General features: G+C 39.9%; 2 protein-coding genes across 4 annotated transcripts; one reads left to right on the top strand and one right to left on the bottom strand.

Annotated features, from left to right (window-relative positions):
* Positions 1 to 411: 411 nt before the first annotated feature.
* Positions 412 to 12,148, top strand: arih1 (ariadne ubiquitin-conjugating enzyme E2 binding protein homolog 1 (Drosophila)). 2 transcript variants are annotated; one of them, XM_063904160.1, is made up of 14 exons: positions 412 to 862; positions 4,265 to 4,332; positions 4,426 to 4,573; positions 6,288 to 6,380; positions 6,465 to 6,520; positions 7,456 to 7,522; positions 7,669 to 7,775; positions 7,916 to 7,958; positions 8,055 to 8,126; positions 8,533 to 8,663; positions 8,831 to 8,888; positions 9,241 to 9,501; positions 10,114 to 10,226; positions 10,307 to 12,148. In XM_063904160.1, the coding sequence occupies exons 1-14, from the start codon at positions 575 to 577 to the stop codon at positions 10,389 to 10,391; spliced, it is 1,590 nt and encodes a 529-aa protein (XP_063760230.1). In that variant the 5' UTR covers positions 412 to 574; the 3' UTR covers positions 10,392 to 12,148. The 2 variants fall into 2 exon arrangements, with proteins under 2 accessions (XP_063760230.1, XP_063760222.1); XM_063904152.1 differs by having other exon boundaries at positions 8,831 to 8,891.
* Positions 12,149 to 14,265: 2,117 nt separating this feature from the next.
* c2h15orf39 (chromosome 2 C15orf39 homolog) lies at positions 14,266 to 24,398 on the bottom strand. Of its 2 annotated transcripts, XM_063904127.1 has the most exons (5): positions 24,169 to 24,374; positions 22,350 to 22,421; positions 18,577 to 21,808; positions 17,623 to 17,657; positions 14,266 to 16,191 (listed from the first exon to the last, which is right to left on the bottom strand). In XM_063904127.1, the coding sequence occupies exons 3-5, from the start codon at positions 21,764 to 21,766 to the stop codon at positions 16,186 to 16,188; spliced, it is 3,231 nt and encodes a 1,076-aa protein (XP_063760197.1). In that variant the 5' UTR covers positions 21,767 to 21,808; positions 22,350 to 22,421; positions 24,169 to 24,374; the 3' UTR covers positions 14,266 to 16,185. The 2 variants fall into 2 exon arrangements, with proteins under 2 accessions (XP_063760197.1, XP_063760188.1); XM_063904118.1 differs by lacking the exon at positions 22,350 to 22,421 and having other exon boundaries at positions 24,169 to 24,398.
* Between the last annotated feature and the right edge of the window lie 2,850 nt (positions 24,399 to 27,248).

Raw genomic sequence — 27,248 nt, 5'->3', positions numbered from 1 at the left:
TACGTCGGATAAACTGTAACTGGTAGAAAATAAATGAATTGCCATGATTCAAATATGGGCCACAAAAATAAGGCTGCTATTACTCCCTAAAATACGCCAGTTTGACAAAGTCCAAACACAAGAGGCATGACAGACAAAGTCTGATTTGAATTGTTCGCCTAATCGTTATAATATCTTATTCTATTTTTCAATCGGGAGGAGGTGTTTTGATTATAGCCTACTTGTTGAACAAATTTAGATTCGCGTGTTTAAATAGGGCGTACATTTTTACACGTTTAAAAAAACATGTATTTTAAAAAACGTTTCCAAACATATAGATGTGAAATAAAAGTGTGTCATGTTAATAAAAGTATATGTTTGACATTTTCCTGTACGGTCCATCTGACGTAAGGCCGTCGTCAGTTTGTGACGCTGTGTCTCTTTGTTGGCTTAGCAGCGGCGACGTTTTGTTGTTATTTTCGCTGCAGCTGAAAAACAGGCTCGGATAATTTGGGGTTTCGTATTGTACCGCAATCAACATTTCACACACTGTAGACTTAGGTGTGCTTGTCACAAGTTGATAACCACCCTAGGAATGGACTCAGACGAGGGTTATAACTATGAATACGACGACGAAGAGGAGGAATGTAGCGAGGATAGCGCCGAAGAGGAGCCCGAGGACGACAACCTGGAGCTCGGAGATGTGGAGTTGGTCGATCCCGTGGTGGCCGGTGGGGAGCGAGATGAGTGCGGCGAGACCGGTGGAGGTGGCCACGGTCCCGGCGAGGAGGAGGAGGAGGACTACCGCTTCGAGGTTTTGACTGCCGAGCAGATCCTCCAGCATATGGTGGAGTGTATCAGGGAGGTCAACGAGGTCATACAGGTAGGTTTTCTGGTATGCTGGCGTCAGGAAAGACCGGGGTCCAGGCTTGGGTGAAGCATAAACAGGCCATGGACGTTAGCTTAGCCGTTAGCATTGTAAGGAGTAGTTTACTTGCTGGAAGTTGGAAGCTCCACTACAGGAATAAGATTAACACATTTCTAGAATTAGACATTTCTCAACATAATTATCTTCTGTGTGTAGTATTTGAAATGAACATATGAAAACAGTAACAGGTAGTCATTTATGTAGCAATTTCTGTACAAATGTTATGCCAGGAAGTAGTCTAATCCCATTGAGAAGTTGGCAGCACCGTTTGCTAATGTAGCTTGCAAGTTAGCTAGCTTGCTTGCTAACTAGCCAACTGTAACCGTTAACCCATCAGCTCACTTGAAAGGCATAACGTCTTTAGTGATGGAATAAGGTAAGTGCTAACTCACACGAGTCGACAGCTGGATTGCGTTAAACATGCAATTTCAATTCCACGTTACAAATGTTGTGTAAATAACATACAGGCTTACGTTATTTTAATAATGGTCGAAAGGCTTGGTCATTGAGTTTGGTTAGCAAGTTCCATGCTAGGTTATGAACGTTATAACGAGCTATCTAACCGTGACTTCCAACAAAGTTTTGAAAGATTCCAAGAAACACTGTTATGGTTTTGTAACAGCTAACGTATAGTTTAACACAGCGAACGGTAAATTAATTATAAGGGGGAACCCATCGGAGCCCTTTGGCTTAGCGTTATCTTGGGCCTCCATTTCCTTTCCCTCAGCTACACTTGAGTACAGAATAAAATGAAAAGGGTTCGTAATACACCAGTCACTATTATTATAGTTTCATAAGTTTTGCATTTCATACAAGGAAGTGCTTCATTATTTCAATATTAACAAGCCCAAAGCTGAATATGGCTAAAATATCAATACAGTAGATACAGTACAGCCGCATGGCAATTGTTTCTAAAGTAAGAAAAACTGACATGGTGACTCTTCATATAATTAGTATTCACATTTACATGCTTTATTTTATTGATTTGCAGCAACGCACAACTCATTAAATGTAAATAACCACACCTATTTTCTGCTTAAAAGTTTTCAATGTATAGTATGTGGCAATAGGTTTATTTCACTTGGATTTACTTTATTGTAAATTACTGTGGTGACGTTGCCTTCAAATGTCAAGAGTGACTGGATGTTCCTGGCCTCTGAATGCTCATCGGGGGTAAAGTTACAAGTGGCTGATGGATTTATTTCATCCATAGAGACTTTATTGACAGGCAAAGATTCCAGTGCAAACTTACGAAAGACGTATACGGTCTTGAAGATTATTGCTGGATATACTCAACTTAATTTCTAATATTTCCTAACCCAATTTACCCCAGTAATGGTAAAACAAATATTGGGAACACCCCTCTGTAATACATGTCAACAGCAAAATAAACTACATCCTCTGAAATGAGTGTCAAATTGAATCAACAACTCTTTCACAACACTATTGGAACCATCATAAAAATAGGATTTAGTGCAGTGGTTGTATTGGACTGAAATAGTTCTAGCTAGGTATATGTAATAAACTGTCTACTGAATATATTTCAGGGACAGAATTGATTTTAAATACTGATTATAAAAATAAAAAAAACTGATGATTTGAGCAGATTTGTTCCACATATATTTGATGTGATATGTTTTTGTTACATTGGTACCAAATGTTCTGGTTTATTTTCTTGAGGTGTATTCATCTTCAATTGTATATTTTTTTAATTCATGAACTGTTATGCTTTGTGGCAGTTCAGCCTGTTGGAAAAAACATTCCTTTGATAATTATAAAAATAATATCTCAACATAAAAAACTTGAATTACGATACACTTATCATCACATAACACATAACTGAACACCGTATTTTTATTAATAGTGTCTCATTAATCACCCCGTGATTCCCACCCTAAACTACACCAAGATGGAATCAAATGAGCATTGTGTGTATGAACAGGTACGTTGAGACAATTGCCTTATCTAATCTTGCAATTCCAGAGAACAATCTTCAGTGGGTAGTTTTGTTTTAAGGGTTGGACCATGGCACTGACATAATGTAGTGTACTGTTGCACCATCATTCAGATATAAGATGGTATGAACAATGCTTATTCTCATGCAAGTTGACCATTACAGATTTGAAAAACATGTTTTTAATACCCTTTTTTGAAGTTAACACATAATACCCATGTATTACAGGGAAACTCCTAAATGCCTATTTCCAGTGACACATCAGTTTGGGGAGACGTTTGATCAACCAACAGACACCATGGCTGTGTTTTCTTACGATGATTAATTTGTTAGCCGTTTGTAATGAGGAGATTAGATTTTGTGATTCATATTTCACTACTCTGCTCACACAAGCATGCTGCGTTCCACTTGTGCAGACACAACCCATGACCAATCTGCATTTGGTTGCCACTTTCCATTGACTTTGCATGTCAACTCTTAATTTAGCACTTAGTTTGCAGTGTAGACCCATAACTTAACTGCAGGGCGCACCAAATTGTGAATAAGCTCTGTTATTTTTAGAGTAGAGTAGAGAACCGGTTGCAGAGAATATATTTGAATATTATTAATCATTATTAACAAGTGTCTGCCTCATACCGTGTAACAATACTGTTTGTGACATGTACAGTATATTCGCCACATCGTCATCAATATTGCAATGCTTTGGACATTGTACAATCCTATAACTACAAATACAATATTAAATGTCAATGTGTACAGGACAACCTAAGATTGCAGAAGAAGTTGGATGGGTTTGAAATTGATGCAGTGGATTTAATTTGAAGGTTTCTATTTGATGATGATGAAACACACTGCAGACCACTAATTGATTATAGACAATCGCTACTTACGTGTCACAGGATATGCTGCACAAACCTGGCGGCATTTTGTTCTTCTTCACTCAACCCAGATTTGAAAAAAACCTTGCAGCCAAAACTTGACACACACCATGCTTTACAAATGACAAAAAGACATACCTGTTTAGGTTTGCAATAACAGGCTCAAACAACTCTATCGTTCACACAGCCCTTGCAAGGAGTGTTGCTATGGGGAACAGCTGATTACCCCGACTACTCTGGGAGGGGTACTATCAGCAGGGGGAAACAAAAATCTGAAAAACACCCCGTAAGTGAGAAGCGTTGAATAGGGCCGTACCATCAGCAGGAACACCGCTTAACGTAGATGGCTGGGCAGTAAACATGACGGGAAGTGAAAACTATTTAATCTACCGCTCCGATTAACCCTTTTTGAAACCTATGTTATAAAGCGGTGTGTTTTGCCACTAAGAAAGTTCAACTTGGCATTTATGGAGGTTTCTTTTCATGTCAAACTTTATTTCTAACCAACCATTGTTGTTCTTCTAGAATCCTGCAACAATAACACGAATCCTTCTCAGTCACTTCAACTGGGATAAAGAAAAGCTCATGGAGAGGTAAGAATCTTTTTCTGTCACCTTAAAGTAGCTGGAAGGGTTTCTTTCTTAATGCTTCCTAACACTGATTTATTTTTGTCTCAATTATTACAGGTATTTTGATGGTAATCTGGACAAGCTTTTCTCCGAGTGTCATGTCATTAACCCCAGCAAGAAGCCTAGGATCCGTCCTGCAATCAACACTAGATCATCGGCACAGGACATGCCTTGTCAGATCTGCTATCTGAACTTCCCCAACTCTGTAAGTCCCATTATAAAACCAGCATTGTGTTTCAGTCGCTCAATGTCTGTTCTGGTTCATGCCGTTGTTTATGATAGCGATAATGTTGTAAGTTGTTTTACAAAGCTGTGTCTTCCTGGCTTAAATTTTTAAAGATATTTAAGAGAGATTCTTAAGCTGGTTAATGCAAAACTGAGGCACTGTCATAAATAACACAATTGTTTTTTTAGACCCATTAAACATTGAGTTCATTAATTGACACTAAACCACATTCACCGTTTTTTAAAGTTGTAATCTCTACTGTGATCTAATTTTACTGTGCATGTTAAAAAAAACATCAAATCTCAATAATGTTACCCACCAGTCCTGATGTTAAGGTCTGATAGTAGTACATAGTTTGAGGGTCATACTGCCTGCAAGCCCCTTTCAATGAATACCTGCATACCGATTTGGTGTTGCCAGTACAATCCTTCAAGGCCTTGACGACATCATGGTCGGTCAATTTCATGCCGTTCAGTGAGTGTCTGTCGCCATAGTTTTTTGCAAGGTGTCCCACCCAGAATGCACCTTTTGGTCCTGCATCAGCATGTGTTATCAGCGGTGGAGGTGTTTGATTAAAGAAATCCCCTTTGTTAGGGTTTTCAGTTCAAGAAAATGAGCGCACAAGAAGAAAAAGGGAAGTGTGGAAAACAACTTCCTTTGGATAATTTCCTTACATGGATAATTTCATAACGCCATTTGGAATGAAGCTAAATGGTGACCGAGAGTGGTGTTATAATGTGTGTATCAAAACTAAGGCTGCAGTCTTGGGTCTGTCGGTTTCCCCTTTCAAACCATGAATACCCACTCTTGCCGGTGTGGCGAGTTGTTTCCTCTCAGTCTTTGCTATGTGTTCAAGTGCAACCTTTTGCCTAACTAGCTCCTACGCCCCTAAGTCTGATGTTTATGTGTTGTGTCGGTGCCTAATGACAGTTTGAACCATTAATGGCCATTATGTGTTGAAGGGAAGTTTAAAAAAGAAAAAACCCCACACCTTTTGAGTTATGCAGAAACATTTGAATCACATTCAATTTCCGTACACATTTTGTTTTAACCAGTTTTGTACCACTTTAATCTCAACCCTTTCAAACATCAAAAGGCATCTACCCAGCAACCGTCAGGAAGCATCAATGTTCTTCTAATCCAAACATCTGAATGCTGCAATTTTATTTTGTTTAAGTAACACCTCTGAAACTTGAGCGCTCTTATGGTCAAATGTGGTCAAACTTAGTACTTATTTTTGTAACATTTTAAGTTGAGCATAATAAGATGGTTGATTTCACCTTATGACATCTTTGATTCAATCTAGTACAGAATGCATTCTTGAGTTTTGTGTTTTCTAACACACTTCACACATTTGATGACGGACCACTTAATAAGGATTTCATAATGTAAATAAGGTTAAATGAATCCAATAAAAATGACTTTAAAGTCAAGGTTCAAACTCCAAAAAGAATACATTTCTATTATCTCGGTCAGGAAGTGTTTCAGCTATGATATTTAGTGTTTTGAAGCACACAAAATGATCCACTTGTTTTATAAATCACTTTGTTAAAAAAATAGTTATGAAAGATTTGGATTTATTTGAATGGTCCCACCCTGAAGGCTTCGGGTTGCATGGTTACCAGAGGTGCATTTGCTTCTAATCATGTGATGTCTTGTTTGTGTTTATTCATGAGGAGCTTCTCTCTCACAGTATTTTACAGGCCTGGAGTGTGGACACAAGTTCTGCATGCAGTGCTGGGGAGATTACCTGACCACCAAAATCATAGAAGAAGGAATGGGACAGGTACCCACTCAGCTGTTTTATAAAGCACTAGTCACTGTTGGATGTTTGTAGAGCTGACGGAAATGATTTGTGTTGTTTTCCCAGACCATTTCCTGTCCTGCTCATAGTTGTGACATTTTGGTTGATGACAACACAGTCATGTGAGTATATCGGTTTGTGCTTTTAGTTGTTTTGATGTTTTGTTGCATGTTAGTCAGCAGTGATCCCATATATATATACTGTGAGCGAAAGGAAACGAATGATTTCTGTTTTTTATTTTTTATTTGTGAACAGACGGACGCAGTTGAATTACAAACTACTTGAGAAAGAGCATTGTTACATCTGCAACATTAAACAATTACATTGTTGTGCTAAACAATAAAGCACATACTGTACATTACACTGTTGGGTAAAGCAGTTACAATCAAGTTGTAAATAACAGGAAGATGATGATGATGTCATTGCTCTAAAATGAGATTTATTTAGTGCATTTAACAAAGAACAATAACCTAAATAACAAAAGAAACTGTTCATTAAAATCCTTGCATTTACAATAGAATAGATTTACTTTGATCCCAATTGATCCCAATTTGGGTATTTGGCATACGAAAAGTGAGGTGAAGGGTTCTCTAGTTCCTCTTTACTCGGCTGCTTTACATTGTTGATGTTCTGCCTGTAGTCCGGCAAAGTACACCTTCATATTGAAAGTGCAGACACTAATCCCATCTGCCAGCTCTTAAGATGACTAATTGTCTTAACCTACATTCTGATCAGACCAGCTAGCAGGACATCTAGCCGACTCAATAGTTAAGGTTCACATTGAGTTTCATGAAGTGCATTTTGTACCACCTAGTTGAACGCCTGCATTTATTTGCAGATGTGTTGTTAAATGGCGATGAATTGCGGACAAATTAATATTTAAACACCAATTGACATTTTATTTGACTGAGCTACTCGATAAGATTTTAAATTGTTTGAAATCTATTTTGTGTTCTGTAATGTTTTTCGAGTTCATGCACATGAAGGAAGAAGCCTTTGAACAAAGTCATCTATTTTATGTAATGAAGGCTAATGAATGATTTGACCTCTCCTATAGGCGCCTCATAACAGATTCAAAAGTGAAGTTGAAGTACCAGCATTTAATAACGAATAGTTTTGTAGAGGTAAGCTTTGAGATTTTCTTCTCTTTAACAGTATGATCTATTGGAATATGAAGCCTGGATTTGTGATGTTTAGCAGGGACCTTATTTGTACTTCAGCGCCCGTTAAACTATGGATTGATATTCTACCTCTCATTACTCCTTCAAAGTGCAATCGACTGTTAAAGTGGTGCCCTGCACCAGACTGCCATCATGTTGTCAAAGTCCAGTACCCTGATGCCAAGCCAGTGAGGTGCAAGTGTGGCCGTCAGTTCTGGTAAGATGGCTTGTTTAGAGTTGAGTGTATTAGACTGTTGTAAACAGCCAGGGACACTCCTTGATTATTGATTATGAAATTTTAGAATTGATTGTTAAACTTTGTCTATATTTGTATTGTGTTGCCTTCTCTTGGTGCAGCTTCAACTGTGGAGAGAATTGGCATGATCCTGTCAAGTGTAAGGTAAGCTAATCGGGAAAGGGTATATAATTAATAGAAATAATAACCTATTAAGATTAGCATTCATTGTGTGAATCTCTTATTTTTGTTCTTTTGTAGTGGTTGAGAAAATGGATTAAGAAATGTGATGATGACAGTGAAACTTCAAACTGGATTGCAGCAAATACTAAGGTATGGAATCAGAGATGTGTGTCTGGCTTGTGTTACGTTACTAGTTTGATGATCATAAGGAAATGTACATACTGATACTGATCTGATCATATTGAACAATAATATGATTTTAAACATGGGTAAAATGAAGGACTGTACAGTCCCTTTTAATAAGGTGTACATACATTTCATCACTTTTATATGGTCGACTTCTGATAGCGGTGTGCTCACCTTATAGGTGTGACTACTGTGGGCCCACAATACATTTGAATGTCTTGGCACACGACATCAGGCCTCTATAAACGACTATTCACACAACTCTAGACTTCTATAAGATACAAACTGCTTCTCAAACATCTACAGCCTTTTATTGTTGATTTTCTCAGATAATTTGTTCGCAAAACTCATTACTTTCCTCTCATGACAGGAGTGTCCAAAATGCCATGTGACCATTGAGAAAGATGGTGGCTGCAATCACATGGTTTGTCGGAACCAGAACTGCAAAGCTGAGTTCTGCTGGGTCTGCCTGGGTCCATGGGAACCCCACGGCTCTGCCTGGTAAGAGCTCATACAATATACAGATGGTCATAAAAGCACTTCCATTTCTGTGTTAGAATGTTAAATATTTGAAATGTGAGAAAGCAAGACCACATATAAAGTGGTTTACTATTGATTGTCAATTAGGAGTGACATGCATAGATGGTTCTAACCTGGTGATGTTACAGGTACAACTGCAATCGCTACAATGAAGATGATGCAAAGGCAGCCAGAGATGCTCAAGAGGTGGTAAAAAAAATTGACTTATAATAATACCTTTTAGGAGCCCTTGCATGCCATTTTATTTTGGCGTTTTCCGGAGTGAAATTCAACAAGGTACTGTGTATCGCGTAAACGTATGTCAATCCAAAAGCAGTGGAGTTGAAAGAATGCAGGGTAAGATGCTACGTGTAAGTAATAAAACATGTCCTTTACAACTCTTAGAACATGGTAGATGCTGAAGAATGGCTTCTTAACTGAAACGCCTGCAGAATACAATTGAGACTTTCTTTTTTTTAAATGTACCCAGTCTCTTTAAGATTTGCAAATGAATTGGATTTAAAAGCTTGAGTCAAGGCCAATTCCCTCCTGTGTGCAGCGCTCCAGGGCAGCCTTGCAGAGGTACCTGTTCTACTGCAACCGCTACATGAACCACATGCAGAGCCTGCGCTTTGAGCACAAGCTCTATGCTCAGGTCAAGCAGAAGATGGAGGAGATGCAGCAGCACAACATGTCCTGGATCGAGGTGCAGTTTCTGAAGAAGGCAGTGGATGTGCTGTGCCAGTGCCGCTCTACACTCATGTTCACCTACGTCTTTGCCTTCTACCTCAAGAAGAACAACCAGTCCATCATTTTTGAGGTAAACAAACAGAAATCCCACTAAATGCTGCCATCATCTCCATTCATCCTTCCTCTCTGCAGTTCGAGTCCACTGACCAAAATAGTCACCTGACTGCTGAAAGGGGCGATGGAAGGGAAATGACCCAAAAGTCCTGTAGTCTGAGCTAGGCCTTTTGGCAGAAGGCTTTAAAGCAGGAGTAATCAGCATGAAGTCCATGACCACGAGGGGGCCCTCAGAGTTACTGCTGGGGGCCCCCTAAATTATACTTTAATTCTTTTGAACGTTTTTCAAAAATGTAATTAAATAGAAAACGCAACATATTGTTACTCAAATTAAATGGCTTATTCATAAAAAGACACAACCTGTTTAATTTAGACAATCTCAACCTCTTTTTGTGCACTACTAATCCTTAACGCTGAACTGGTGGCTTAATGTTACTTATTCTAAATGATATTTCAGAGCTTTAATACATTTGATTACTTTTTACACATGTTGTTGGCCGGGGTCCCTGCTCTTTAGTTTTTCAGCTTAGGGGCCCTTGGTCTCAAAGATCCTGACGAGCCCTGCTATTAAAGTGTAGGTGACATTTCTGTCAGAATAATAGTGTTTACCAATGTTTTGGTTCATCAGAACAACCAGGCAGACCTGGAAAATGCCACTGAGGTGCTGTCTGGCTACCTAGAGCGGGATATCTCCCAGGATTCCTTGCAGGATATCAAGCAGAAAGTACAAGATAAGTACAGGTCAGTAAATCGTCATCTCCTGCCATCCACGGTTACATTCATGCATGTTCTCAGACGCTAAGTGTTTTGTTCTTCTACAGATACTGTGAGAGCAGGCGAAGAGTGCTGCTACAGCACGTGCATGAAGGCTATGAGAAGGACCTGTGGGAGTACATAGAGGATTGAGGACACGTCCCAATGCAACGGACTCTTGAGTATCTTGACAAACTAGAGCGCTGATGCAATTTAACAGGGCAGCACGGGCCTTCTGCCGCCTCTCCTTTGGCAAACCAACCACTTTTGCATCATTTTTCCTGGATTTGTTAACAAAATCTTCAAAGTAAATTATATTTAAATAAAAGGTAGAGTAATAAAAAGAAAGTGTACTACAGTATTGTTAGCAACAGAGTGGAGTCTTGAGAAAGCAGAGAATCCATCTTAAACAAATACATCCTTTGGGCTTGTATTGTAACACCTCCCCTGAACTATCTTATTTTCCTTTGTTTTATTTGCTTGTGAATCTTTTGTGTTTTTGATTTTGACTTTTGTTTTCCCATTAGTGTGAAAATGTTTTCAACACAGCTTTAATTGTCCTGGCCATGTGTGCAGTATGTGGTGAGATCCTTGTCTGAGTGGCTGAATGTTGATAGGTTGATTGCAAAGGGGCAAAGACATTTCAGGGGGGAAAGAAGAAATAAACCATCTAAAGAACAAATTAGTAAGTCTGGATTTTCCAAATTGTAAATAGTCCATATGCATGGAAGAGCAAGAGTGGCACGTGTTTGCATAATTTTGAAATTTTGAAGTATTTATTCTTTACCCATATCGAGAAAGGTGTACTTGGCCATGTAAGTTGAGTCTGTGAACTCCCGCCACTGTGTGGGAGCTCGGATGTCTTTGGCAACAAGCCTTTCGTCCAATCATCCTCAGTCTCTTCAGCGCAGTACACAGGGTCCACCTTTTTATAAGTCATTCTAAATGGGGACTGGTAGAAAGAATGTCTATTAGTTGCGAAGTTATCAGCTGAATGACTCTGTTAAAGTGCACTGCTAAGTTAGAGACCCATTTTACCGTTCAGAGGGGAGGTTGAATGCAACGCCCCGTGTCCTCATATTCTAACCTTTGCCGTTACCCCCATAGTTGTTTTTAGAGGTGTTTAACATTTAAGAATATTACTAATTATTTGCAAGAGCCAAACTGAGTGACATTCACTCTTTTCTTTTTTTCTCTTTCCCGACGTGGCTTGAGGTAGCCCTCTTGAAGCTCGGCTTGCACCTTGGGGATTGAATGAGGGTAATAGAATGTACTGACTGCACAGCTTTGTGCTGCTAATTGGGCTGGATCACTGTCAGACAGGGTCAGGCGTTTGCATCACTCTAGCAGGGAATACTTGGGTGGCATGTGGCAGATAGTGGCTGTGCCTCCTTTAAGAGATCTCTTGCCTTGTGGTTAGGATGAACAAAGCTTTAAACCAAGCTACACAGGTGGACTTGTGATCCTAGGCAAATGAAGAATATAGGATAAACTTCTAAAGGTTATTGGACAGTTTTTTTAAAAAACGTTATGCTTTTGCATTAAAGACTGTATTTTTCGCACATGGGTTGAGGATTCAACATTGAAATGTCAGTGCCCCTCCAGGATTTGCATTGTTCTATGTGGTGGTTCTGGTTGTCAAGCTCTCTGCTTGTAAATGCTCGTTCATCTCTCTGCAATATGGCAGTCCTCACACGATTGACTGGAGGGGACATGGATAAACAGGCACTGATGCAAGTCAGAAGATGACACCAACGTGTCAGCTTTCATTAAAACACATCTTTTAACCCAGTTTCAGATCTTTGGGGAATTCTCACCCAAAATGCTTCTTATGTCTTCAAACTTATTATTTCATCCTAGCAAATTATAAACTGTATTGTTTATTTGAATAAATGTCATGAGAAATCTCATTTTTGGGAGTACTGTGTGAGTCATTAGAGTAGGTTTGATCGCAATCATAATTACCAAAACATCCACGATTCATTTCTACGCTGTGTATTTTTGCGATGTAGGGAACGACAGGCCTGGGCAGAGCTGTGTCTTCCAGAATTGCGTGGATTTCATTTGGTAACTTTCCTTGGATCATTTTGACTTTCTGCAAAAAATGTTACTTCTTTGCACCACTTTTAATGCAGATTGTATGATAACGATCAGCTGGTTGTTTGTATGATGTCACTTTTGAGTTCATTTTGTCTCTTAAGTCACAAACCATTGATGACAGTTTATGGCTAGTATTCAAAGATGGGCGTAGCTGTCCTGCAGTCACACACCAGCTCAGCTGGGATCATTAAACTAAACACTCCAGGGCTCACTCTGTTCCATTGTGTCTGCTAGTAGTTCATGAACATTTTTGACTTACCGTTTGAAGTAACATAAGCAGCTATTTACATTAAATTGAGACATCCAAAAACTTTTAATACTTTTCTACATATCTTTTTTCTTTATGCTATCGAAGTTGTTTTATTTCCTATTAGTGTAAAAATGTGGGGAAATTAGTGTTCTGTTTTGGAGAAAATATTAAAGTGCAAAATGTTGCAAATATCACTCTGGCCCGGGTCATTGTTTGATAATGGACACAACATCTCTGTTTCATTCAAAATACTTTTAGGTTTTTACTTTCAGAAGACTGCCATTGTGTACTTTGGTTATTAGATGTATAAGCTGAACCCATCTCTGGAAAAACAGTTTCCAGCAAAAGAAAAAGCTATTTTGAAAATGTAGAAAATAAATGTGCAGGTCAGTATTCTGCCACCGGATGGAGACAAAGATACTGCTATTCCACTGAATGTTTATATTTTAGGTTATTTTCAAAAGGTAATGTTTACAAAACGATCTGCTCATTTGTATACTCATCTGTTTTACCAGATACAGTATGACACCTACACCGATGTAGGGAAAAAACACATTCGGCACACAACTTCTGAAATGACCAAGTTTCATCGGCTCTGAGGTGATAGGTTAATATAGTTTTGACTCTGCTACATATTTAGGACAACATAGTCACACAAGACTGTAGTTGTCCTTAATTGACTTAGTCCTCTTCATCAGTGGTTCCCAAGCGGGGGTACAGTGAGCCCAAGGGTTACTTGTGTGAATTTTCATAATCCTGCTGTCCTGCCGCCAGAACTATTAACACGTATGAAAGACAAGCCAGCTCAAGTGTCTCATTAAAAGATCTAGTCTTAACAAAAGCTGTTAGAAGTAAGTCTTAGTATCATTTTTTTTTCACTGAAAAGAAGTGTAAATGTAAAGTTTAAATGCATTTGTATTCTGTATTATTTGTAATGCATGTGTTACTTATACAAGTGATTTTCATCTAAGAAGCAGTTGGGTTAAATATGATTACAAAGGGTTTAACAAAAAAAAAAAGGCGAATCATCACAGATGAGTGAGGGCGTACTTATAGAATGACGACGAGCTCAAGGGGGACACGAGACCAAAAAGGTTGGTAAAACTGCTCTACATGGCGAGAAGGTATAGCTGGTAATCCCGGTGTTACAGATGGTGAGATTTGTTAAATATAGCTTTGATATTCAAAACCTTTCATGCAACTCAGGTGAGTAAAATACAACAGAGTAGTCCCAAAGTATATGAGGTATATCTTGTAGCGATGTTTGTGAAGATGATGAAGTCTCCGGAGACACCAGCTTGTATATAATACGATGTATTACAAACAGCATAGTATCATACACCAACACGGGCAATACGAGGTTCCCAGAGCCAATTGTGGAAGTCCCCCCGAACTGTCTTTGTGCATGCAATTTATAGAAGAAAATGTGTGTGCGCATCCAAAGTGTGTGTGCTCACATGAGGTGGTCAATAACAATGTGTGCCCCACTAAGGTGACATAGGTCAGTTCATAGGGGCCCCCTAAAAGATTCCAGATGTTGTTTTTCACTCTCCTCTCACCCAACATTCCTTTTACCCAACCTATGACATCAAAGAGTATCTACCTTAGTATATCACCAGATTTAATACGCTAATATGTTTAGCAGTAAATGGCATTTCATCATCATGAGACAAAACATTTGATCATTACAAACATTTATTTCAAAACCGTGAGAAAAACACATGAAAAAATTCAGCTGCAGAAGTCAGAATTATACAAAATAAAATATGATCTGAGGTGAAAGTCTCTTTATGTTCACAGTGATTAAAACGCTACAGCAGGGTGGCAGCGTGGGTGGCATTAAAGACCTTAAGCAGCTTTAGTACAGACCCAAACCAATGCCTGTCCAGCTTCAATCACACACAACACACACATGTACTACAGTCATCAGGGTAAATAAACAGTCATTGTTATAAGTTAAAAAACTGGCATTTTAATGTAAACCAACATAAATGAGGCTGGCACAGAGAAGGCCTTTAAAGATGTCTTTACGTTGTGTTTGTTTTTGTGCTTTTTTAATTTTAATGGCAATCTTTTTTGAAAAACTGTACAAGTCACTAATTTCACTCAAAATAAAATTCAGAAAACAACAATAAATACCAAATGTCGTAATTGCTTACAGTTAAAGTAAAACCAGGTGTTTTAGCAGTCGTTTTAAAATTAGGCAAGATTGTTTCTATTCTTTCACATTTCCAGAGATAACAGATGTGTCAAAAGATAAGAGCTCAAACCGGTATGTACAGGATGTGGCACATTGGCTTCAGTCAGTCCCTAAAAATGCATCCTGTTGCACTCAAGTGACAAGAATGTTAAGCTAACCTCATTTCCAAATACAAAAGCAAGAATCCAGTCCAGCTTCATTTCTGGGGAGGCAAGACCGACATTTAAGGCAAATAAAAAAAACGGCGAAAAGGAAATAATTAAGAACTGTTATTACACTCGTTGACTTGGCAAAAGGCTAAACTTGAATTAAGACATTGGTGTGGGAAAACTATTCTTCGATTTTGAGCCAGCCTTTTTTATAGTCTATAAGTAGCTCCAGGTAGTACTTCCACTCCGGCTCGCTGTCATACCTGACCTCAAATATAGTCTTTAGAGGTTTTGTGTTGGCCTCGTGGACACGCAGCACTTCCCCTCTGTACCACACTTCAGATTTGTCGTCTTCCTCATACAGATGGCGAATCCTCTTCCCAACCAGGTCTGGGTAGTAGAACCTCATGGCCCTCCGAGCCGTCTGTACGGCCGAACGCAGGACCCACCGACTTCTGTGTTCAGCGCTGTGGCACGCAGTCAAGTAGGGACAGTATTTGATCTTTAAGAGTGATCTGTGTTTCCTCTTAGAAGAGCTAAGAGGTCTCAAGGCGTGACAGAAGCTTCCTGTCCTATGCCACCTGTGGGTTATTTTGGACGTCCTTCTGTAAATGTCCCTGTCTCTGCTCCCTTCCCCATCACCTGTCTGCAAGAAGGAAGAATCTGCACCTGTCCCAGAGTTTGAGACTGCTTGGTAGCAAGCCCTTTTTCTGTTCAGACCTTCGCCAAACATCCTCCTCAGTTTGAGAACCACGCCTGAACATTTCTTGGATCTCACCGGAGACTTGTCTCTGACAGGAGGCAGACTGCAGTCATTTTCTGTTTCGGTGTCACTGGGAGATGGAGAAAGTTTGTCCAAGGTCACAGGACACATCCATGAATTCTCAGGAGGGATGCTTAGTGAAGAATCCTCATCTGCAACCATACAGTCACTCCCTCTGTTCTCAATCCCTTCAAACTGAAACCCACTCCAGTTTTCCTCACTAAATGCATCCAGCAAGCTTCCACTTAAGGCCTTCCTTGTCTCATCTGGATCGTCATCAACTGAGGAACTGCTGTCCAGAAACATTCGCTTCGAACTCCACTTCACCCTGCTTTTTGTTTTATTATTGTCCCAATCTGACATTGATTCGTGGTCCTTGGTATGTATATGTGGGGGTGACTCTGAGGCTGAGACAGTGATGTCTGAACAAACAGTAGTCTCCTCACAACTTCCATCTTTTTCTCTGTCAGCAGTTTCATCCAAAGCTAAGCCTGCAACACAGGGAGTATAGATATTAGAATAAGTCAAAGTGAATACAAAGATGTGCCAGAAATATAAAAATGGGAAGGCAGGTGTTAATAGAATGAATCAAGTAATCAGGGAATCATCACATACATATAGACGTTCAAGATTTGTGAGTCTTTGTTTCCCACCAGATGATTTCTCAAAAGCAAGCTAGCAACCACAAAGTCCAACACAGGTTGAATTATATCACTGCTCCCATAGCGGTTATTCAGCACACCAGAAAAACAAGAAACTATTCTATTAATATCAGCAGACCAGCTGATTGGACAGCATGATCCTCCACCATGAAACACCCTTTCAGCAGAGACAGAAAAGAAGGCTGTGGGATTAAACACGAAGGCTGGGGAAAGACTCAGCTGCTACGAGGGGTACTATCAGTCAGGGATAAATCAGCAGTGAAGCAATAGTAAGACAAGGAAATGCTCATATGCCAAAGTCACCTGCTCCCACACCATATGAACTGTTAGTCATCTTGAACAGAAACTTGATTAAGCCCAGTAACTACATGAAACATATGATTTTGGATGTTAAAGATTAAGATGATTAGAAACAGGTTACATTTTATATTTTTGGCGCCAATTAATCCCATGAAAAGACTAACATCAATAATGAACTGGTCTGTGCAGCCAAAGCCTAAAGTTGCTTATTGCTCTCTGCTATAGACCTTTTTTTGGTGCCTGAAAATGATTTAACACAGATACATGAGCGATGCCACTGCACTACCATGCTCATTCATTATGATAAACATGGGTGCACTGTAGGTGATTTAGGACAACAACATGCATCCTAGTGGAGCAAAACAATACTATCCAGTGGATTAAATGTGCAAAAATAGTCCAAACAAAAGCATAAAACATTCAGTAGGAACAAATATTCTTCGGGCTGAGAGCCACAGGCAGGAAAATCAGGAAGTGTTGGTCTTTTAATGGGATTTGTTGATAGTAAAAAAAGAGAATATTGACAGCTTTATCTTTAAAATCCTGTTTTCTCACAACTCCAACACCACTTCCCATTGAGACTAAACAAGCAAAGATGCACGTTTTAACTGAAAAGGGAAGTGGTCAGTTCAAAGATTATCAGCATCTTCTCTCTGCTCAAACAGTGCCAAAGTTAATCCCACCGCGTGTGTTGCAGACTTTCACTTCCTTCCTCCAGTAATGTGATTCAACAGCCTGTGTCACAACCCTTAAGTTCCACTAATACTATTTTTCAAAATCATGGAGATGAGTTTCATTTTTACACAGATAACCCAGGTCAGCACCCACCATAACAGGTACAATGCAATCATGCAAATTAATGTGATTAGTTACTGAAAGTGAGCAGAAAGGTGTCCTGCTTTCTTGTTAGCAAAAGCAAAGAGGAGTGAGATTGAGGGACAACATAAAAAATAAATATACCTGGACTTTCTTTTGGACGTCAGCTGAAGTTGATTCTGTAAAAAATAAATGGATTTTATATTGAATATTTAATTTGTTCTCTATAATAATGGCCACTTGTGCAGAAATGATAGGATTACTAAAAGACTGTTTGAGGGAAGTAAATGATACACTTAACCGTCATGATATGATACCTCGTAAAACAAATCCAGAGGAATCACTAAGTCATACTAGTATCTACCCAATGAGAATCTCACATGGGGATTTCCAGGAATATGCAAGAAAAGGCTGGTATGGCTGGTTTGGCAGTGTTGTTGTACATATCAAATGGTCCAGCTAGAGGTGTAATCTTGCTAGGTAGTTGTACATGAAAACATCATGTTATTGGATCTATCTCAGACATTACCATGAGAATGATATCATTCAGTCTTATGATCCATCATAAATGACAGTTATAACAAATGACACCAAAACTCTTCTCTACTTTTGATTCATGAGGAGGTGAAAGGTTACATTTCTACAGCTGCAGGACCAATAAACTGTACTTGATTGTCAAATATATTCAAATCTTATCACTGAAGAAGTTATTGGGAAAATCCCCTGTGTGAGGTTTCTATTGAAATTGTGTTCATGTAAATTATCTTACGGACAAATGTATACTGTTGATTAATTTCGGTCTCCCTTAAGCACATTTGAACTGCAGTTTTGGTCAAAAAAGTAGTTGTGTCCAACATTTTCCATGAATGTTCAAAAACACAACCGTTGCAAACTATAGCCCCTTTAATTTGTCTGAAATGATGCTACCAAAATCAGACATATTACCACCCCAGACCAACGTTTATTGGGGGAAGAAAATGGAAAAAGGACTAAAAAAAGATAACTGTAAGAGACATTACATTACTTCAATACCTGTTTTATACTTTTCATTTAAAAAATATACAAATAACTACTTCATAGCAGCGATCATGCACTCACCCAGATATTTGCAGACACAAGCGTGATACAAAAGGTTGACAACATCAGCGTAGATGTCCGGCAGGTGTTTGAGGGACATGAGTCTCCTCAGCCTGGACGAGCAGGCTCGTTTATGAAGCTGGATGAGGATCTTTTCCTCTGAGAGCGTAGTAGGCCGCAGCTCCACTCTGTGTTCCTGCAGCACCTGATCGATGAAGCTGCCCTGCACTGTCGGAAACAGCAGCTCCTTCACCACCAGCATGGGGAGGAACACGGCCCCCGTCCTCATGACATGTGGAAAAGGACAGCTTTTCTGAAAGGTGTACTCTCTCAACCTCTGCAGGACATCATGGAGCGCTGATTTTATCTCCTCATTGAGCCACCCCACTCTGGCTTTGACCCCCAAAAAACATGACACTTTCTGAACTTTGGTAGGAGGAGATGCTGGTACAGTCAGTTCCAACTGAGACAGCCAGGTTCTGAGCTCCTGCTCTGGGGAGGCCAACACACAGCTAGATATTAGCTTGCAGAGGGACAGGTGCAACTCTAAGAAGTGCTTGCGGATTGGCGCCTGGGGCTCTTGTTTTGCTGGGACTTCAGTTATCGGCGGCGCAGGAGGCTTCTCTGGGGGTGGCGGAGGGGGAGAAGGCTTCGTATCACTGAGAATTATATTGAAGGTGGAAAGTTTCAGACACTCTGGAGGAATGTTTTTGAAATGTATTTTCATCTCAGGTGGGTGAGGTGAAGTAATCGGTTTAGGTATCAAGCATGTGTCAACCCAAGAAGATGAGTTTGTATGTGCAGCGTTAGGGTTAGACACTTCAGGTTTGGAATGATCTGACGTCTTATGTGAAGCCTCATTTCCATCGGTTAATGAGGGTTTACTTTCAAGTTCATCAGATTCACATTTCTTTATCACCAACATTGACCCACTGATGTAGGAGTCAGTCTCTTCAGGCTCCCTCTTTATTGTTATGTTAGGGCAGTACCTCTGACTAATGTCATCTGTGTCCGTTGGATCCACTTTTTCCACTTTAATAGTTTTAGGTTCGAATATTTTCACAACAGACTTCTCTGTTGGAGTAGCTGCACAGATTTTTTGGGGAACCAGACAGACAACAGGCTGATGTTCATCTTGATCCGGCTTTTTCACTTTGATGTCCGGCTTGTTTTCTATGTCACGGTGCTCAGAAGGGTGGACGGCTCTTTGAGGTACTCTGCCTGAAAACAAAACTCCAGAGGCCTGCAGGTATGCTTGGTAAGGTGCCAGACTAAAGACGTTGTTAATAACTGGCATTGGAGGGGAGCTAGTTTGGATTCTTTCTTCTTCATCCTCCATTTCTACTCTTTGTCGTTTTGTGACAAATTCCACTTTACATAAATCACTATCCTCCTCTTTTATTTTGATGGGTGTAAAGGAGTTAGAAATACTTCTCTTCAGTCGCCTTTTGAGAACAGCAGTGATTGAACTTGACACAGGGCCATTGTGTTGGTTTCCTGGTGCAAGGGGGGAATAAATGATCTTACGGACACTTCCCTGATTTACTACAGCTGCTTGGATTTGATTTGAACTGTGATGCAGTGACCGGGGCAGCGATGTTTGTGGGGAAACGGGAGGACTTTTGGGATTTTCTGGGCACCTAACATTTGCTTCATTGGAAGAATAGTCTAGGATTCTTTCCATGTTCAAGCCAGTTGCTGAAAAGATTGGTCGGTCCATGTGCATGCTGGTGAGGGGGGAATGAAATCTGTTCATCTGTATGCTGGACGGGGAGACACTAGGTGGTTCTACATGCCTGGCAGGACTGCTTGTTTTAACACGTCGGAATGGTGAGCTGGTGTGCGATTGGTCAACATGCAGGCTAGGTGTGTCCTTATGTTGGTCTGTAGCAGAGGCCATGTGGTGCGCCATGCTTTGGCTGGATTGGGAAACAATGTGATCAGAGTGCAAGCTTGGCGGTGCAAGTTGCCTTTTTGGGGGGGATCTGATTTGGCTTGCATTCAAATGAAATCTTGGAACTGCATAACATTGAGAGTCAAAACTCCGCATTAGGACATGATTTTGCAACATTTCACTGCAAGACAAAGGAATTTCACCATGAAAAGACTGAGGCAATATGTAATGCTCCCGGGGGTCTGGAATTGTGTGCTTGAGAATAACAGGCACATCTTCCCTCTGCTTACACTGTGACCTGTTTTCTACCTCCACATTTGCTTGGGAGTAGTAAAACATCGGGTGCTGTGTTAGCTGGCCATATTTGGACATGGGAGAATGTTCCTGATAAACCTCTGATGTCATATGCTCATATGTGGGATGGGAGGAGTATAGGCTAGGGTAGCCTCTGGGGGAGGTTTGTAAATGCTGGCTCTGCTCACTTAGAGAACCATACAGTGAGCGAGTCGGGGTGCAGGGGTAACTGCTATAGTTTGGGTCTATCATAGCAGGAAAAGTCCCTGCTCTACCTGGGCTGTATGTCCCCCTCTTTATTGGTTCGGCTCTGGGCTCAAACTGTAAACCTCTCTGTTGCAGCAGTGTGTCTTGTCCTGTCCTCTGGATGGGCAGTCTTTCAGTGTAGTGAGCATCACTTTGCATCCAATCATGCTCATATACAGTGCTGGGTATCCTCTGCGAGCCATGTTCCACACTGTATTGATGTCCTATCACACAACCCACTTCATCGCAGCAGGGGTTATGCACATAATGTGGCTTAGGAATCGCTAAGTAAACAGAGTTTTCAGATGGGGGAGATGAATTCTCACCTCCAGCTTTTGGTTTTCTAACAGCTATGGACGCAGCAGCAGCAGCAGCAGCAGGACTCCTGAACCCTGGACTTTTTGTGTATAACGCAAAGCCCTGTTTTACTGGGGCATGATGCAAAGAGGAAGAATGAGAATGGCCTTCCTCTAAAGATTTGCTTTCTTGCCTGTAAATGATGTGGTTTGGTCCTTCCATGCCAGAAAGGTGACTCACAGGACTTCTGCCATCCAGCAGAGAGGGCTTTGAGTTGCTCCAAGGAGGAGTAAATCCTGCTCTGTCCTTTCCTCTGTGGTCATAAGTGAAGTAAGCGCCGTTGTACTGCAGCATCGGCTTACTCAGGAAACCAGACATATTTGGAGGTTTGGACAGTCCCGTGGATGCTATGGTCCCGTCAAATAACGGCATCTTGTGTCGAAACAACGGGTCAATGTGCATCGCCTGGCTGCTCATCATGTAGTTACTTTAATTTGAAGGTGCAATGATATGGCTCCAAACCTGTGAATGGAATAAAAACAATTAGTCAGTGGAATTTTAATTTAACATCTGTGCAAAATTGGTTAAAAGGATCCATATTTTAAATGTGACTTGAATAAACTACCACCTCAGACATCAGATAGGACTGAGCACAAAAACACACATAAGAAGTCATCATTAGATAACAGCTAGCTTTAGGCATTTTATCAACCTTGAAGAATCTTGTAGCTTAAGTCACACACTTCCTTATCATGAGGTGCACATAAGGGGAAGCAAACGCAATAAGTAGCAAAGAAGTACAAATGTGCAAGTATGAACCATAACTTAATGCAAGAAAAATAAGTGAATCAGTTTTCTACAAATAGCCAACGTCATAGTTGTCACATTACATTAAACAAAACAGCTAACATGGTGGAACCCTTATCAATACCGGTTATGGTGGTGATACAATACACGTGTCATATAAAGCAGTGTTCACTTCATTGCCATGACTGCAAATATGAAAATGACAACAGCTCGGAATTACTGTGATACTGTATTTGAGTCATACTTGGTATATCACCTTTGTCACTTGGTGGTTTTGGTGCATGCCACATTACCACAACACCCCGAGTTCGTTCTGGTTTTTCCTATACTGCCAAATAACAGAAAACTGCCAAAATGAATGTTAACAATACAATACATATGGCTAATTTCAGATGTGTCATCAACACCACATCAGAAAGCATCAGTCTTGCTGTTCACAAACAGATTTTATCTCCTGCTCTCATCTCGCTATCCTGACACCCCACACTACAGCGGACTGTACGTTTCTATTCTGCATTTTATCACCACAAACGGTGAGTCATACCACAGTTCCTTTTTCACACACTTCTTCCAGGGCTGCATACATGTTATTTTTATTTTCAGTTAAGCTGCTGGTACGCTTTGTCAGAAAATAGTTTTAAAAAAGATATATCATGTATGACCAAAAACAGAAAAGCCTACCATTTGAGGTTCTGTGTTCTCATGTCTGACAGTTAGTCAATATACTCAGTTTATTATTAGCAGGCAGCATATCCTCACAACTGAGCCTGCAAGCAACAAATATTTTATATTTACATAAACATAATCAGGTGTAAGATCTATTTTCAGTTTTTTTAAAAAAAGGTGTCAGTTTGGGTAGGAGGGGCAGGAAAGGTGACTTCATCTGCCACACTGACATCAGCATTAACAGGATGAGACAGTTTAAGGTTTTTATTTTAACTGTATTACTACATGTGTTATTTGTATATCCACAATCATTTCCAGATTACACCCCAAAACTAGATCATATTGCAAAACATCGCTGCTGCCGTTTGACATGCTGCCAAATTCACATCTGACAATATATGTTGAAACAGCTGGATCAAATCCAGCAAACTGCAGAATATATGAAAAAAATTATGACTTACATGTAGGCCGTAATGACCACTACATCAATAAGGCCTCATTCAGGCTCATACAGCAAATGCAATGCTATGAGATGTTATCTGGTCATCCTGTTGACACCTTTCAGAAAGTACAGATCGATCCCTTATCTGCACATGGTGTGGAGAAATGTGGTTTATGTGAATGGAGGAAACTGCGCAGGGTTGTTTTAACTGACTGAAAAGTGCTGCAATGTGTATGTGTGTTTTGTGTGCGTGTAAGTGTGTTAGCTCTCACAGATCTGTAGGGTAGGGGTGATGGAGAGTGCGACTTCCGAAAGCAAACCGTCCTAAACTGACAAACTAGCCTCAAACCACGTGGGATAAGAGTAAGTGGGCAAAAAAAATACAAATAAATCACTTAATTGGTCTGTCAAAAAATGTTGAATTAAATCATTTATCCTATGATTCATTCACGAGTCTGTCAGGTCCAGACAAGTATGTCAGCCAGTTCACATGACACGTTTCTTTCCTCAAAGTAACCAATAAAATGACTCATGCACAGATATAAAAACGGAACTTTAAACGTGTCTTCGCAGCTTTTTTTTTATTTAGATAATGCGGCACATATGTATCATGGGTTGGACTGCAGGAGAACACAACGCTCGTTGTTCAGTACACCAGTACGCCTGCAAAAATGAACAGGACGCAAATAATATGAAAATAACACAAGACAGAGTGCGAGCGATTTCCATACAGGCAGCCAAAGCGTCATAAACCACTGTAAAACTAAAACCACAGTGTGGGCACAAAAAAAAAACAGTTTCACACACTTGCAGTGCGATGTGTGCATGCAATATTTTTACAATCGGTCATGCTTTTTTCCCAAGATACACCCATGTGTGTTTGTAAAACCAATATTTGTTTGATTTATAGCTAGTCACTGGTAAATGTGGACATGTTGAGATTGAGCATTAAAGTTGTTTTTCTTACCTTGCTGCCGTGTTGACAATCAATGATTTCCACGAAGACTCCATGAAACACAAGTTGTGAGGAAGGAGGGGGAATATCTGTTTGTGAGTAGACTGGGTCAGCCCCGATGCGCTTAAATCCCATGCAATGAAAGGAAATGTTTGCCAAAATGGGTGAGCCGCGCGCCCGAAGTCCATGCGGCTTTTGGAGAAGTTAACAAACTGAAGACAAGACAAAAGGGAGGAGGATGTTCTCTGATCAAAAGGCGGAGTCACACCCTCCGTCCATCCACCGCCATGTATTGGCTTTATCTAGTGTCCGACTGCCAGCTGGCTGCGGATGCTACATTAAGTGAAGTAAGAGTTTGTTGGTTTATTAGAAAAATGACACAAGTGTGTGCTTTGCGTCACTTTGTTTTAGTGTGGTTGGGACATGTTTTTTCAGATAAAAAAGTATTGCGCTGTCTTATTCTCCCTGTTATTCTGTTTTTGACAATATATTTGTTGTTTAAGAATTTAGGGGGAACAAGTATTGCGCGCCAACTGCCAAATAATTATACATTAACCTGCATTTCTTATAACCTTTATACCTCTTATCAATAAATGCTGTCACAATAAACAGAGCAACCTGTATATCTCATTTATTTAATCAGCATGCCATGGCCGCCACAGGATAATAATATAATTACAAAACATGTTGCTAGCTACTCATTTGAAAATAAGGCAAGGCAAGTTTATTTATATAGCACCTTTCAACACAAGGCAATTCAAAGTGCTTTACAAACATGAAAGACATTAAGAGCGCAGTATATATATAAATAGTGCAGTATAACACATTATACAAAGGGATTTAAAAACAGTCATTTATTTAATAAAGGTGCAGTAAAGTAGTAGGCCTTATAATGATAAATGCGTCAGATGTCCAAAGTGCACCAATTTGGTTCCCAGAAATGCACCCACAAAGTGTAAACGTGTAAACTATGTTCTGAGATGTCATCATATTTCTTTATCACATTTTTCAGGACATTGTAAAGAAATTATACTTTGTGGGGATATAATTGTCCATTTCAAAATGTGGTGGGGTCATGTCCCTAATGAGCCAATATGTGCAGTAGATTTCTCCAGCCAGATTTCTCACTACTTTTTCAGTTTTCCTAAACCTGAATTTGGTCTGTCTAGCCGTCAGGGAAATCCAGGGGGTCCACATAATTAAGATAATATTATTTCACTCCATAAAAGTGAGCAAAAGACATTACATGAAGAAGGTCTTTCTGCAAGCATGCTACTTATCACATCTTATTATGTGTTTTCCATTCACATTGCTTAAACAAGTTTGGGTCACTAAGTGATACCACTTCACATTTACATAAAGAGAAGAGAATCACAGAGGTGTTAAAGGATTCACTCTGAATCGTTTTTGGCACAGACAAAGGAAAGGATTTTAAAGGATTTGGAGTAGCCTATGAGGTATATCTTGTAGAGATGTTTGTGAAGATGATGAAGAAGTCTCCGGAGACACCAGCTTGTGTATAATAGGTTTATTACAAACAGCATAGTATCATACACCAACACAGGCAATACGAGGTTCCCAGAGCCAATTGTGGAAGTCCCCCTGAACTCTCTTTGTGCATGCAATTTATAGGAGAAATGTGTGTGTGTGTCCAATGTGTTTGTGCCGAAAGGAGGTGATCAATAACAATGTATGCACCACTAAAGTGATATGTATATGTTCATAGCCTGAACAACATCTTCTCTGCACTCTCTATGACATAGAGAGTAACTAACTGTATATGAACAGATGTAATACATCACACCTACACCTATCCAATATCTGCGATTCCAGGTTTTGCCTTAAAACACAGCGGTTGGGCCATCTGTCACACGCATTATATATCTTATAGGTGGCATGTGTAGACAAAAGACTGCTTTAAAAGAACATTCTGGCACAGGATCACCGTTGGTTGACCTCATCCTAATGTAGTTAATGGTTGACCAAAGTTAAAATCAGGTCAGCCATTACCTCAGACAGTCTGTGTTTCACATCTTGTTATTCAACACATTCATGAGCATTATGCTTTTATACTAATAAATACGTTATAGTAAATAAAATAGATTTAACTATATAGCACTATAAGACACAGGCAACCCAACATTAATGTCAACTTAAATTCTTCCACTTGATTGAATCTCCAATGAATGAGTTCATTTCTTGTTGCACTTGCATCATACCAGTCCCTCCTCACCTGTGGACTGGAGGCTAATTTGTGTGTCCCATGTGACGCCTCAGTTTAGTCTAGACAAGTTGGTGGCTTCCATCAGGCCCTGTGGCCCCGCAGGTAAAGACGCGCTCGTCAGGGGGTTTGACTGAGGAGAGGAGGCAGGAACTTTTCCCCACAGAGAGCTTTCACATCTCCCTTATTTCCAGTTACCATGGAATTTCCGCTCAAGGCTAAACAACACAGAACATTAAGGGGCTAACAATGTGCCATATGGAAACAGCAACACATAGCTTAAACATACAATGCAAAAATGATGCAATAAACATACTTTTTTGGGCTGGAAAGGAAAGAATCAGTAATTCTCCAACCTATATCCCCACTGTACACCTGTTTGCTGAGTTTGAATGAATATACCTTATGAGGAGGTGGATTATCTTTCTTTTAAATTCTACTTCCTCTTATTTACTGGCTGTAATTTCCTGCTGAAGGTTATTTCCTTCTGTGAAACTTCCTTGTGCTAAATATCCAAGATACATACAAATAATCAATAAGATTGAGTTGATGAATGTAACAGTTTTTTAAGGTTAACTCATTATCTCAAAGAAGTGTTTGTCTTCCCCAATAAGCTATCAATGTCAATAACATGTTTTGTTCAAAGGGGTCATAATATCCTGGATAAAAAGTAGTTGAACATCATGGTGAGTCTGAGGTTTATCTTGTAGCGATGTTTGTGAAGATGATGAAGAAGTCTCCGGAGACACCAGCTTGTATATAATAAGGTTTATTACAACAGCATAGTATCATACACCAACACGGGCAATACGAGGTTTCCAGAGCCAATTGTGGAAGTCCCCCGAACTCTCTTTGTGCATGCAATTTATAG

This window comes from Eleginops maclovinus, chromosome 2 (genome assembly GCF_036324505.1).
Source record: "Eleginops maclovinus isolate JMC-PN-2008 ecotype Puerto Natales chromosome 2, JC_Emac_rtc_rv5, whole genome shotgun sequence".
In the NCBI taxonomy this organism is placed as follows: Eukaryota; Metazoa; Chordata; class Actinopteri; order Perciformes; family Eleginopidae; genus Eleginops; species Eleginops maclovinus.
Note: the sequence above shows the minus strand (reverse complement) of the source record. Positions and strands in the feature narration are given on the sequence as shown.

Bases quoted from the DNA above. Each gene is read 5' to 3' on its own strand.
- arih1 (XM_063904152.1), top strand. From the start codon at position 575: ATGGACTCAGACGAGGGTTATAACTATGAATACGACGACGAAGAGGAG. The intron at 7,776-7,915 runs GTAAGATGGCTT...CTCTTGGTGCAG, and splicing joins AAGTGTGGCCGTCAGTTCTG to CTTCAACTGTGGAGAGAATT. The intron at 8,664-8,830 runs GTAAGAGCTCAT...GTGATGTTACAG, and splicing joins GAACCCCACGGCTCTGCCTG to GTACAACTGCAATCGCTACA.
- c2h15orf39 (XM_063904118.1), bottom strand. From the start codon at position 21,766: ATGATGAGCAGCCAGGCGATGCACATTGACCCGTTGTTTCGACACAAG. The intron at 17,658-18,576 runs GTGAGTGCATGA...TATTTTTTACAG, and splicing joins TTGTGTCTGCAAATATCTGG to AATCAACTTCAGCTGACGTC.